We start from the raw sequence: 14,102 nt of genomic DNA, 5'->3' as shown, positions 1-14,102 counted from the left end.
TGTATAAATGGGTAATTGTATGTAAAAATAATGTGATATCTTGTAACAATTGTAAGTCGCCCTGGATAAGGGCGTCTGCTAAGAAATAAATAATAATAATAATAATAATAATAATAATAATAATAATAATAATAATAATAATAATAATAATAATAAAGGGTAAGAAAGAACATTTCCCTACAGAATGACAACACGCAGCAAGAAGTAGTGGTGATAAACATTTCTAAACATCAATTAACCCATACACAATTGACTGTTCTTAACAAATGTCTATCATTTGTACCCACTAATAATGTTAATGTGTTCAATTTGAAAGTTGATTGCTACATTTTTTTTTAGACAGTTACATCTGAAACACTATTTTTCCACTAAAAATTATACTGGTCCAATTGATAAATTTAAGAAAAAGAGCAATTTCTTTCCAGTCGGGATTTTAAATCTGACAATTAGTACGTTTAGTAAATTAGTTGAACAGGACATAGAAACACTAACTAAAAAATACTTGAGGTCTAAACATTCAAATATCAGTAAACAAGAATTAAACGCTATCAGGGAATTGCAAGAGAATAGAGACATTGTAATAAAATCTGCAGATAAAGGTGGCTCAATAGTAATTCAAAAAAGTGATGCTTATGTAACTGAAATCTATAAACAATTGAATGATTTAGAATTTTATAAACCTTTAATGACTAACCCTTTACCGAACCTTATAGAGGAAAGAGACAATATACTGAATGAAGCTTTGGCAAGCAAATCAATCACCCAGAGTAAATATGAGTTTCTCAAAATTGATTTTCCTTTAATCAGTTTCTAAACCTTTGACTCAGTTTGTTGACTTTCATATTAAACAATTAGTTACAGAATTACTGTCTTATTTGTCAGATACCAGAGATTAATTTGCTTGCCAAATATATGGTTCCATTGGAGGCATTTCTTGTAACATTTGATGTTGAAAGTCTTTATACTAATATACCACATAACTTGAAGCAATGTCACATTACTTTACCTTGAAACCAAATAATCAGTCCACTAATTTGCTTTTACAGCTAACTAACTATATACTTACATCGAATTAATTTATTTTTAATGCAAAATATTATTTACAAGTTCAGGGCACAGTGATGGGATCTACTTTTGCACCTAATTCCGCAAACTTATTTATGGGTTATTGGGAAAAACATCATATTGATAATATTGCTGCAATATTGTTACAATATGTAGGTCTGTGGAAAAGATATATAGATGATATATTGGTTGTTTGGACAGGTTCCGAAGCACATTTACATTCATTTAAAGATTACATAAATGGTACTAGATCCAGCTTACGATTCACTATGGAATATAGCAAGTTTGAAATACACTTGGATTTATTAATTTCTATTTCTGACACTAATAAAGCCAATACATTATTTTTCGAAAACCTACAGATAGGAATACTATATTACGCGCTGATAGTAACCATCCCAAACATTTAATAAAAAATATACCATATGGTCAGCAAAATGAATTTGGAATAAAAATACAGATTTTCAAATGAAAGCTTTAGATATGCAGAGTCGCTTTCGGAACAGAGGCTATAATAAACGTGAGATCGCCATCTGATGCAGGTAATTGGCATAATAAATCTGATATTCGTGGTAATTATCGATGTGGTAGATGTGTCCATTGTTCTAACACTTATAATAGTAAATATTTCACGCATCCGCATTCTGGACGTAAATTCCCAATACAAAACTGTATTAATTGTAACTCTGCACATATTGTTTATATGCTGAAATGCCCTTGTGGTCTTATTTATGTGGGACAAACGAAATGTAATCTTAAAATCAGAATTGTAGAACATAAATCGTCTATAAGGATTATGCAATAGCTAGACATTATAAAGCACTCAATCATGGATCTTTGTCGAGCCTTAAGTTTATAGGGATGGAAAAGGTTAACAGTATCAGTAAGAGGTGGCAATATTGTTAACCAATTATTAAAAAGAGAAGCCTTTTGGACACACATTAAATACTGTTAAACATAATGGTCTCCATGAGACGCTAGAACTGAACTCTTATTCATTTATGAACTAGGAGTATTCATTAACATCTAATTGTATTGAAGCCAAGATGTACTGTTGATGAATGTGGATCAGGTGTTCTCCTTGTATGTTGTTGAAGTTTGACTTAAAAAAAAAAAAAAAAAAGTTTTTGATTGTTAACTTAAATGTTAGCTAATTAATGATCACGCAATCAAAGATGTAATACAATTGCTAATTGACAAAGAATATATAACACAATGAATCGTGGTGTTGCTAGCATTGATAGTTTGTAACCTGATGAAGACACTGATGTGTCGAAACGCGTTGTTCTATGCTTTTTAAAACAAATGTATATCAATAAAGGATTGGTTTTAATGAGATGCTGAGTACTTCACCTCATTGAGCTGTTCATAATTTAAAGGCTCTACAGGAGTGTGCTGCCATACCGGTTTCTGTTACTAGGGACAAGTGGATACTACAACCAGCTGTATCAGAGACAATTATACAATGATCTATTCCTTTGTGGTAAGCACCTTGTCACGTTAAACTTTTTGTGCACAAAAAGGTTTTCAATTTCATTTTCCTACCCCTATTTATTTGCACTCTTGTCTGTCTCTGTTCTCATTGTGCGGTTCTTTGTGTAGAACTTTTCAGTTCTAATATAAGTTCTAACTTCTCTCTGCTAGACAGTGTTCCTACCAGAGAATGCATGGAACTCAACCTGGCCTACTGTTTCTGCCAAGCAGGTTGGCACAGCATGGGTTAATGAAGCTATAGTGTACCTGAAAACATGGTCCTATTTGTCTAGCACAGAAATAGTGGGGAATCCAATACAGATGGACAAGACTAGTGTTCTGTATAGTAGCACCTTCAGACACCTTTAAAAGCCAATGCATTACACACTAATAGCTGAGTTGCACAATAAGGGAAACACTGAAACTGGAGGGAATTGTGGATAGAAGACAGGAACTGGACATAGTAGTGATCACAACTGTAATGGTAAGAAGACAGTTTCCATGGTTCTGGGCTGTAAACAAAGACTGGCAACTACAGCACTCACTCAATCACTTCATTTCAGATTATTTGATACCACACCTTTTTCTGTATTTGTCTCCCCCTCACACCTTTTACAGCATCTGCTATATTTGACAAATAAATATATATCACTTTAGTCCCGGCTCCTACCTCAAACTGGTTGAGCACAGTCCCGCTCTCCAGCCCTCTCTTCAGCTGCTGCATGGACTCCTCCAGAGTCCCATACTGGGGGTAGGTGGAGAGGATCGAGTCACCCGGTAATGAGACATCCATCTCGTCCTCAAGCATCTGCTCATCGTGGAGTTTTACAACTGAAATATATCAATACTTACAATAAAACACTTTACTATTGATGTTACTATTGCAGCATTTTCTTTTCAAAATATTTTAAAACTCAATTGTGGCTATTGGGCCATAGGCATTTTACTGTAGAAAGATTGCAGAACTAGGATTCACATTATCTCTGTGTGCAAAATGTAAAAAAAATCACTTGCATTCTGTTTTTGATCAGACCTAGACAGTATTATTGTAGTGCATTTAAAGCTAGGGATTGCATATTTTACAGTCGGTACCAGGCGGCTCACAAAAAACATCCTACACAAAGATTGGAAATGGACACAGGAAATGGGAGAGTTACCTTTCCGTCTGACCAGTAGCGCTAGCTCTTTGGTGTGCGACTCTCGGCTGGCTTTGATGAACATTACAACCTGGTCATGGGTGTGCTCTGAGATGTCTCTGCCATTGATCAGCACAATCTGGTCCCCTTCGAGAAGCTTTGGCGTGCACAGGTCAGCCTAGAAGATAGAAACCACTCGTTCAAGCATTCTAGAGAGAATTGGATCACACCCCCCTTTTTGCATATGCAAAAATTAAGTTGGATAACTGGTTGGCCCAGAAAAAGATGAGAATCGCCTTGCACTGCTTTTGTCTTGCCCAGTGCTTTTTTGTTTAGGACCACTGTAACGTCTTGCTTGTCAGAATCCTTTGCAGGCTTTATCTATTGTGACCTGCTTGGACCGCAGTTGTGCTTTCCAATGGTGGTTTTCTGCAAACATTGCCATGCTAGCAACACCTGGGAGAATGCAGCCACTGCATTGAGGGACAAGCTGGGATCCCGCTATTATGCCCCTTGAAGTCACAGAGATCTTTTTGCTTTTCCATGAATAGCTGAATAGTTACACACAACTCAAGTGGATTACATGACAGATTACGTGACCTACCACATACATTTATATAGATTGCAGATTAGGGTATTTTTTTAATTTTACTTACATTCTCTAATATTGTTTGAAAAAAAAAAAAAGAAACGCAGAAGGTAAAAAAAAAAGGCTTATGAGAACAGGATCCTGGGAAACCTCAGTAGTTCATATGGAGTTTACTGAAAGGGTCAAAAAGTATTTGTACTGGTTTGTAACACTTTAGAGTGCCTATGAAATGCAACTCCAAATAAAGCAAGTATCCTTCAGTAAATCGACATGTTTATATGTAATGCTCAACAGATTTTTTGAAGCTTTTTTGAAGCATTAATTTAATAACAAGGATAGCCAGTGGCAAACAGCCCAGCACTGTTTACTAAATCATCACTCAAAATATTGCCTTGAACTATAAACACTAGATTATTTGAGGTTGAAATGTCAGCCATACAGAGCATGTATTACATTAACATCATTAAAGTTAATGGTTGACTAAGTGAAAGAAGATACAAATTGAGGCTTTGTGCTTTGTGATATATATATATATTTTTTTTTTAGTGCAGAGAACAAAAAAGTCAAACCTCATGAAAAAGCAAATAAGTTATTTCCTGAGACTTTATTATTATGTATACTGTTTACCTTTTACAGTTGTGATTATACATTTTGCACAGAGAAATAGTATGTGAAAAAAAATACAATATATTAGTGGACTGTGGTCACGCTTGGCTTCTGTTTAATACACAAGAGTATTATACAAGTGAGTGCGGATTAAAGGGTGTTCGGGAATCCCCATCTGCAGGAGACACTTTTTATTCTGATCAAAGCTTGCAGTCGAGCCTGCTGTGAAAATCGGCAAAAACCAGTCAAACAGCAGAACCTCTTTGAAAAATATCAAAAGGAAAGGAAGGTGCGATGAACTGAAGTTTTTAAAAAGCTCACAGAACAAGGAGAGATCACCTAAAGCATTCACATCTCATAAATCAGAAAGATTCCCCACAAGAAACTTTAACCCTTTGCGGTCCTATGTTGGACCAGGTCCAACATCATCAAAAAGACGTCAAGCACAGGTGTCTATCATTTTTTCTCTGGAAAAAGCCAAGAAAACCTTTCAAAGGCCAAGCGAGACCGGTAGAAGTCGGGAAAATTTTTTTTTAAAAAGGAGGTGGATCTGATCAGGAGATGATTTATTAGTATGCACTACTATGAAGAGGTATGTGAAAAATACAGCGAACAAAGAGTGGGGCGGGGCTGGAGATGCAGCACTGAGGGTCCTGTTGATATGCAGTACCCGTTTTACTATGAATAAAATTACTTTTAAAACAGCGCATGTAAAATAAACAGCGCATGTGAAAATAAATTGGATTTGACGCGCCTGACAGGCGCTGAATAAATGGACCGCAAAGGGTTAAGAATGCTAAGCTGGAACTTTGCATTGACAAAATCAATCAACAGGAGAGAAATGCAATTAAATCTGCATTATGTCATTATGTTTACATTCACTGGGTACTTCATTTTGGATGCCTGATCTGGTCCATCTAAACTTAGCATTTGCTTCCATATTTTCAGGATCCAGGATAGTGATAGCCAAAACACAGTCAATCAACCTATGTATTGCCCATGTGTGGCTCCCACATAGCGCTGTGCTATATTAAATGATTACTTTTCACAGGTTTTTACAAAGGAGGACACGGACAACATGCCCCACATGTCGACCTGTTCCTATCCAATTTTAAATAACTTTAGCATAACAGAGGCAGAAGTGTTAAAGGGACTAGGAGCTCTTAAAATAAACAAATCCCCTGGGCCAGATGAGATCCTCCCAATAGTACTCAAAGAAATGAAAGAAGTTATTTACAAACCGCTAACCAAGATCATGCAACAGTCTCTTGACACAGGGGTTGTACCGACAGACTGGAAAATAGCAAACGTAATACCAATCCACAAAAAGGGAGACAAAACCGAACCAGGTAACTACAGACCAATAAGCCTGACTTCTATTATATGTAAAATTATGGAAACTATAATAAGATCCAAAATGGAAAATTACCTATATGGTAACAATATCCTGGGAGACAGCCAGCATGGTTTTAGGAAAGGGAGATCATGTCTAACTAACCTACTTGACTTTTTTGAGGATGCAACATTGAAAATGGATAATTGCAAAGCATACGACATGGTTTATTTAGATTTCCAGAAAGCTTTTGACAAAGTCCCGCATAAAAGATTAATTCTCAAACTGAACGCAGTAGGGATTCAAGGAAATGCATGCACATGGATTAGGGAGTGGTTAACAGGTAGAAAACAGAAAGTACTGATTAGAGGAGAAACCTCGAAATGGAGTCAGGTAACCAGTGGTGTACCGCAGGGATCAGTATTAGGTCCTCTGCTATTCCTAATCTACATTAATGATTTAGACTCTGATATAGTAAGCAAACTCGTTAAATTTGCAGACGACACAAAAGTAGGAGGAGTGGCAGACACTGTTGAAGCAGCAAAGGTCATTCAAAATGATCTAGACAGCATTCAAAATTGGGCAGACACATGGCAAATGAAATTTAATAGAGAAAAGTGTAAAGTATTGCATGCGGGCAATAAAAATGTGCATTATAAATATCATATGGGAGATAGTGAAATTGAAGAAGGGAACTATGAAAAAGACCTAGGAGTTTATGTTGACTCAGAAATGTCTTCATCTAGACAATGTGGGGAAGCTATAAAAAAGGCTAACAAGATGCTCGGATATATTGTGAGAAGTGTTGAATTAAAATCAAGGGAAGTAATGTTAAAACTTTACAATGCATTAGTAAGACCTCACCTAGAATAGTGTGTTCAGTTCTGGTCACCTCGTTATAAAAAGGATATTGCTGCTCTAGAAAGAGTGCAAAGAAGAGCGACCAGAATTATCCTGGGTTTAAAAGGCATGTCGTATGCAGACAGGCTAAAAGAATTGAATCTATTCAGTCATGAACAAAGAAGACTACGCGGCGATCTGATTCAAACATTCAAAATCCTAAAAGGTATAGACAATGTCAACCCGGGGGACTTCTTTGACTTGAAAAAAGAAACAAGGACCAGGGGTCACAAATGGAGATTAGATAAAGGGACATTCAGAACAGAAAATAGGAGGCACTTTTTTACACAGAGAATTGTGAGGGTCTGGAACCAACTCCCCAGTAATGTTGTTGAAGCTGACACCCTGGGATCCTTCAAGAAGCTGCTTGATGAGATTCTGGGATCAATAAGCTACTAACAACAAACGAGCAAGATGGGCTGAATGGCCTCCTCTCGTTTGTAAACTTTCTTATGTTCTTATGTTCTTATGTCTCTGATTAAGGGTAGAGTGGGGTTAGAATATTAGGTAATGTATTAACTAAAACTAGGGGTTTACACAATAATCATAGTATTCAGCGGCATACCAATGGTTAATGTAAATAATGCATGAAAAATATACAGCAAAGTGATGTTTAATTTAACAGAAAGCATATGGGAATGTGCACAATATATATATATGTATGCACATCAAAAAATCCAATAATCTTACCGTGGCACAAGGTATTTTCACTATTGAATGTGATTTTTAAAATGACCCATTCATTGCTTATTTGCAAAACACATAACCAAGAAATGTTATCTCCTATCCAAGCTGATGTAATTTACTTTTGATGTTTAAAATAAATCTAAAAAAAAAAAAAAAAGATTTTGAAACATTTTAAAAGTTAAATCGGTGTCCAATTATGCATGGATACATGCAGCACTAGTTTTTGTTATCTGGCACCAAATTGCCTCTGTTGGTTTCACTGACTGCAACGCAAGGCTTATGCTGTTTATTTTATGCTTGTAAACATTTTCGCAAGGATTCTGGCTGACATTTCATCAGTTACAGATCACCTGCCTGTTTCATCAGTGCTCCAGCTAGCTTTGATAGACAGAGTGATTCTATTATCATTTATTATTTTTTGCTTGTTTTTAATTAAATGGATTGAGGGGGCCCTCCGGTGGCAGAAAGAGATTAAATCACTTGTACTTACAGGGGAGTCTGGGCTCACTCTGGATATTACAAGGGGCATCTTCTGATCCACTCCACCCTATAAAAAACAAACAAACAACAAAAAAATATAACATTTCACTGATTATGAACTGTTGATAGTGAGATTTTATCAGATGTAAGGCCATTTTTAAAAACTTTTTGAAAAATGACCACAGTTGAGTTTTATGTGAAAAAAAAAAAAAAAACTTCCCCCGGGGGTTAATCTACGCAGAAATGTCATATCAAATTGAATGGTTTGTAAGCATGAAGTAAAATGGAAATGTTAAAAAGATTGATTTGTCCTGAAGTTAAAAACAGTGAAATGTTCACTTTCTACTGAACAACATATGTAATGCAATTCTTTTGAGAAATCATAGAATACAGCAGCGTACCAACTGTAAAGACACTCAAAGGGACTGGCCTGTATTGTCCCAAAAGCAAAAAGTCACATGACCTCAATGCGGCAGTCATTTTAGGCAAAAAGTAAAGTGTGCTGTTATATTTTGCCCAAGGAGTTTCAGTAACACTGAAAATATCATATTAACAGTTGTATAAAAGCTTCCCTCACAGGAATGTTTAATTAACTGCATCCAAACATAGTTACTTGCTTATGTCGACTAACATTGAGCACCAGGATAATGACCTAAAGCTCTCTTTTTGCAAGCCTGCTGCATACTAATAAGTATATCAGTTAAACACACTGTAGCACACTGCTCATATTCTTGAGAAGGATCTTCGGCTGATGTGTTTATGTGAGTGAGACAAGGAGAGTTACAAGGTTTTCAACATAGAGTGAATCTACCCACCTTCACATTGAAACCAAACCGCCCTTCTTCATCCGGCGTTATCCGTAGCAGCAGCAGTTCCGCATCTATGAGCTCATTCTGGGAAAAAAAAAACAAAGAAGATTGACATGTTAAAATCACGCAGCTGAGCTCATTAAACACCAGCATATGCCTGTACTTTATCACAGCTGCATATCTGTTCAGAATTAAAAATCAATACTGTATTGTACATGTCTTAGGTCAACTTTTAATAGGAATTGCAATGCAACGCCAATAGCCACATTTAACAAATCAAGCATCTGTATTCAACAAGCTGGTAAATGCATAGAACTAAAGTTGCAGGAATGCTAATGTTTTATGAATATGGCTCGTCATTTGTGCTCATAACTAGAGTACAATGCATCAGTAATTTCAAAACAACTTCCAGCTGGAGAATGTTTCTCATGAATCTGTCTATGAATTTGAATTTTTTTTTAAGTTTTATAATGGAAAGTGGAAATAGCAGTTGACAGTAACATTATGCAGGTGTTCTATATTGTGGGCATATGGTTACCATTAAAATGTGTTTGTTATGCAATGTGTTTGTAATGATCATTAATGCAGGTTTGATGCTGTAAGTTGACATGTTGCCAACATTTTTTGTGAAAATTGACCCCACAATGCTGTGTTACTGTCACTCCCATTAGACAGTGTGACAATTAGTGATGACACACAGAAGGTTTTCTCAGAGCCTATAGTGTTGCCAAGGAAACACCTCCAATTGAAAACGTTCAACTGTAAATGTATGTATGTTCTGTGGCTGCCTCTAACGCTGATGAGAGTGTGCCTGATTTGTTGTGTCAGGCCTTGTGTCAGTGCAGGAGTAATTCATTCAGACTTCTTGGTGTGAAGAAGGTGATAACGTGGATCCTTGTGAAAACATGGTAAAGGTTCACTTTTTAGAATTATAAAAAAGTTTAAGAACATGTAATGTTCTATGGAATTGTAAGTATTTATATTTTACATTTTAAGCTGCTTTTACAGAATGTTCAATGTGTTTCTTTTTTTGTCAATGACACAGAGTGCAAAACATCACTCAGGAAAATTCACGACTAACCGAAAGCTAGGTATGCAAATATATATTACTTTAACCAAGCATGACGCCAGAAATGTAAAAAAAAAAGTAAATTATTTACTTTTTCTTAAACCGAGAGGATCATAGAATAAAGCTGTGAACTGAACTTTAAAATCTGTATTTAAAAAGCAAGTAGTATTTATCATCTGAAAGATGATAAATACTACAGATATACAAGGTCAAATTCAAGGTCACATTTTGATTATTAATTTAATGTAGCAAATATGCAGTCTGAATCTCAAATGGTAGGAGGGAGCACCAGGGATGCTTAATGAGTGATACATGCAAACATGATTATACAGCATAATAGTTGACAAACATTGTCACAGTAGTACTGGCAGTCTCCATCGGTGTTGTTCGCTCTCATCGTGTTATCGTAGCTTGCCAGGAACTGTTTATCCACCCCGTCAAGCGGGTGTGTCCCGGACAGTCTGTTGTTCACCTGTGCCTGAGTCCCCACGCCATTGGGGGAAGGTGGCAGAGAATGGCTGTGGGATATGCGAGGGGAACTTTGTTGTGTGTCACTGCTTTCCAGTAGTTTCCTTGTAAAAAAAATAAAAATAAAATAGCACCACAATAAAAAGTGATTCCAATCATAAAACTTTGGTTCCAGTATAACACCAGTAAGACATGTTCCCAAAGATACTAAACCAATCTTAATATTTGTATCCATTCAACAGCACAATGATAGCATCGAGCATTACTGCATTAGTTTTACTGCTAATGCACAGGGCTGTGAGTGAAGCGAGGTGTTACTTCTATTAGTGGGTGTCTACTTCAATGCTACAGCTAGCCATTTAATTGGGAATGGGCTACTGAAAGGAACTTTACAAGCCTGGTACTTGCAGTAATGAGTCACGTAACCAATACCAATTCTAACCGGGAAAGTTTTTGCTATACAGTCAAACCTCAGAGTTACGAACACCTTGGGAATGGAGGTTGTTCGTAACTCTAAAAATGAGTTTTCAACAGTTTTAATAAATGTGTACACCTGCTATCTACACCCCTCAATCTGGCAAATAATACAAGGATGCAGTACCGTAATACCGTTCTGATATTGTTATTGTCTGAAAGGCTTTAAAACAGTACTATACATTCTCTCTTACCGTTGAAATTGTAACTGTAGTAAAAATACAGATTTAAATGTCCAGGAAAACATGCGTTAACGTAGGGCTTGTTTTTATTTTAATTTTAAACAAAATGCATACACTAGGAACATGTTTTTTTTTTAAACTAAAATGTTCCTAGTAGTATTGCCTGTACTTGCTTTGAAATCCGTCTCTCCTTTGTATGGATACATCTGTTGGTACAATAATTCAGCCTTCATAACCAACACACCGCTTATACGAATGCCAATCTGCTTGCACTGTATGCATGGTGAGGTGATTGCATACTTCTGGCGGTGTTCGGTTGACTGGTCAGTTTGGTGTTCGTAACTGAGGTTCTACTGTAGTCCCAATGTATTCTGACTCTCTCCATCACTTATTTGTGGCCTGATTATCTTTCTAAACTTTTTTTTTTTTACGGCATGTACGGTACACAGTTTATTTGCATTGTCCCCACTGGGCGCCAGTATGTATTTAAGTCTCACTTTAGACTTTTCCCTATAAAAACTAGAGAACTGCTTTACCAATTGTGATGAAACTTGGTTAGCACATTCTTCAGCACATGTTATGTAGAGAAGGTCACTGTGATCACATTTTACAGGATAGGTCTAACATTGTATTTACTGTTGTATCTGGGAATATATATACAGTATTATACTTTGTTAAATATGCATATGTATAATACAAACACTTACTTTGGCATTTCTGAGTCTGGTGACCTGTTTAGGAGAAAGTGAAAAAAAGGAGAATTTAAGGAGAATAAAGTCAGTAGTCACATTTATAGTTATAGTAATGTTGTACTATATTATAGAAAGTAATTGCGTCTCTTCAGTGTTTTCAGCAGTATCACAACGGTGCTATATAAATTTTGGTTTGCAGTCAGATTGGACACCTGCCACAAGAATCTATTCCATACTTCAAACTGCATTGAACAACACACAGAAGTACCCTGCAATGAATAATTTCCTGCCACTTTTCTGAACAATGCTGAATTGTTTTTGAAGAAAACACCACATGTTCTGAGTTTTGACTTGCTACTGTTCAACATAAAATCAGAGGCGCACAGTAAGAGATGTGTCCAAAAATGAGTATTTAAAATGAGCTCCCTTATTGATAACCAGTTTTGAAATAAAACAATACACAGTATTAAAATGAATGTTAAAATTCTTCATAATATGTTGTTAAAAAAAAATATTCTAGACTAATGCAAAAAGCAGTGAAAAAGATGTTTGTTGACTGCACTGCCAATTTATCGTTTAAACAAAAACTTTTATATAAACAACATCAACAACAAAATCAAATACAAGTTTTTTTTGTATCTGAAAGTAAAACCATTTAAAGTGATTGCAGTTACCAACAATTCCATTCAGTTCCCACTCCACGCACCACCATTATAAACTGTAGGTCTCAAATGCGCAGTTTTGAGTCTATGTTTTAGCAAACATGTGTTTTCATTTTAAAACATGACATCTGGTATTACACTGGGTTAAATAAATCAGGCCCTAAATGTTTGAGATTTGATGCGTTTCCTTCAAAACATCTGAAACATTAGTAAATTGAAATGCGTAATAGGCAAGATTAATGAACGTAATTTATGTTTTAATGTATTCTTTACATTTACAGTAATCTGTCGCATATCTGACTGCGGTGGGACCAGAGTAAGGGCGGACATGTAAAAAGTCAGATGAATGAATCCTGTTTTAAATACCATTATACACAGCTGTAACAATTACTAAATTCACACAATTATTGTTTTGAGATTCAGCTTTTATTAGGGAGCTCCCCTAAATCCCTTGTTTAGAAAGATACAGGGTATTAATGCTTGTGACAGAAAAGCCGTCTGCCGTGTGGGTGTGTGCATTCGCTGCTGAGTGACAGGCAGGAGATCAAGACGGAGGTAGAAGTTGTTACATATGAACACACTGAACAGCTCACGTAACACTATGAGCAATGGCAGCACAGAGCACATACAACACAGTGTACAAAAAACTGGTAGGATCTGCAATATCTGAACTAATCTTCTCTGTTCATTTCATAAACTAACGTAGCTGAAGAGATTGATCATGGCGCATAAACTGTTAGGGCGGATATGTGACGGGCAGCTGCACAACTGATTAATGTATTTTACTTTACTTTTTCTGGTGTATGCGATCATTCTGAGCGGTTTGGGTTTCATCATTTACTTTTCATAAAAACATTATCAGAAATGCAAAGAATTCATTGAGTCTTTGATCGAATGCAGATCACAGTTTCTATTTGTCTCCATGGATTCACTGTGCATGATCAAGGTAAAGATTTATTTTATACTGCTGAGAGGCCCAAGATTTATCTATTGTTGTTTGTGAATTAAATAAACAGGGTGTTGCAGTGCCTTGGCTTAAGATTTTACAATATGGGTATTCTATCAGCAATAAAAGTCATTAAAAAAATAAATAAATACACATTCAGAAGTAGTGTAGGCTAAATTATTTTGTGTTCGTTGTCATTGTTTTCACTGGTAAAAAAAAAAAGTGTTTTTTAGCTGGTATGCATAATGATACATAAAGAGTAGAAAACTAAGGAGGTCAGAAATGTATTCCCCTGCCTCCTGTTAAAGAAACTCATTTAAAATAATACTGTTATAATCCTGGGAAATTGGAGAAATATAACATAACAAAAAAAAAACAATTGTCAGAAATAAACACAAGTTTCATTTTTAAGACAGTCACAAAGGCCACATATTCAAGCAAATATCGAGATTATTGTGTGACTCGAAATAAATATTAATTAAATCTCAAGATGCTGGTTTAAGCATCTCCAGGAGAAACGTATCACACATT

General features: G+C 35.9%; 1 protein-coding gene across 6 annotated transcripts in view; it reads right to left on the bottom strand.

Annotated features, from left to right (window-relative positions):
* The window catches only part of ptpn3 (protein tyrosine phosphatase non-receptor type 3), a 190,152-nt gene that overhangs the window by 57,423 nt on the left and 118,627 nt on the right, over positions 1-14,102 (bottom strand). For 5 of the 6 annotated variants that reach the window (XR_009318150.1, XM_034059035.3, XM_059012936.1 and 2 more), the window contains 6 exons: positions 11,979-12,002; positions 10,497-10,719; positions 9,085-9,162; positions 8,280-8,336; positions 3,696-3,852; positions 3,209-3,369 (listed from right to left, as the gene is read on the bottom strand). Coding sequence is in view for 5 of the 6 variants with exons in the window: in XM_034059035.3 (XP_033914926.2) it covers positions 3,209-3,369; positions 3,696-3,852; positions 8,280-8,336; positions 9,085-9,162; positions 10,497-10,719; positions 11,979-12,002 (700 nt within the window). In the remaining variant the exon portion in view is untranslated. The remainder of the gene's footprint in view (positions 1-3,208; positions 3,370-3,695; positions 3,853-8,279; positions 8,337-9,084; positions 9,163-10,496; positions 10,720-11,978; positions 12,003-14,102) is intronic. The other variant, XM_059012938.1, reaches the window with a different exon arrangement.

The sequence above is a fragment of the Acipenser ruthenus genome, chromosome 3, assembly GCF_902713425.1.
Source record: "Acipenser ruthenus chromosome 3, fAciRut3.2 maternal haplotype, whole genome shotgun sequence".
Taxonomy (NCBI): Eukaryota; Metazoa; Chordata; class Actinopteri; order Acipenseriformes; family Acipenseridae; genus Acipenser; species Acipenser ruthenus.
This window is presented reverse-complemented; position numbering and strand designations above follow the sequence as displayed.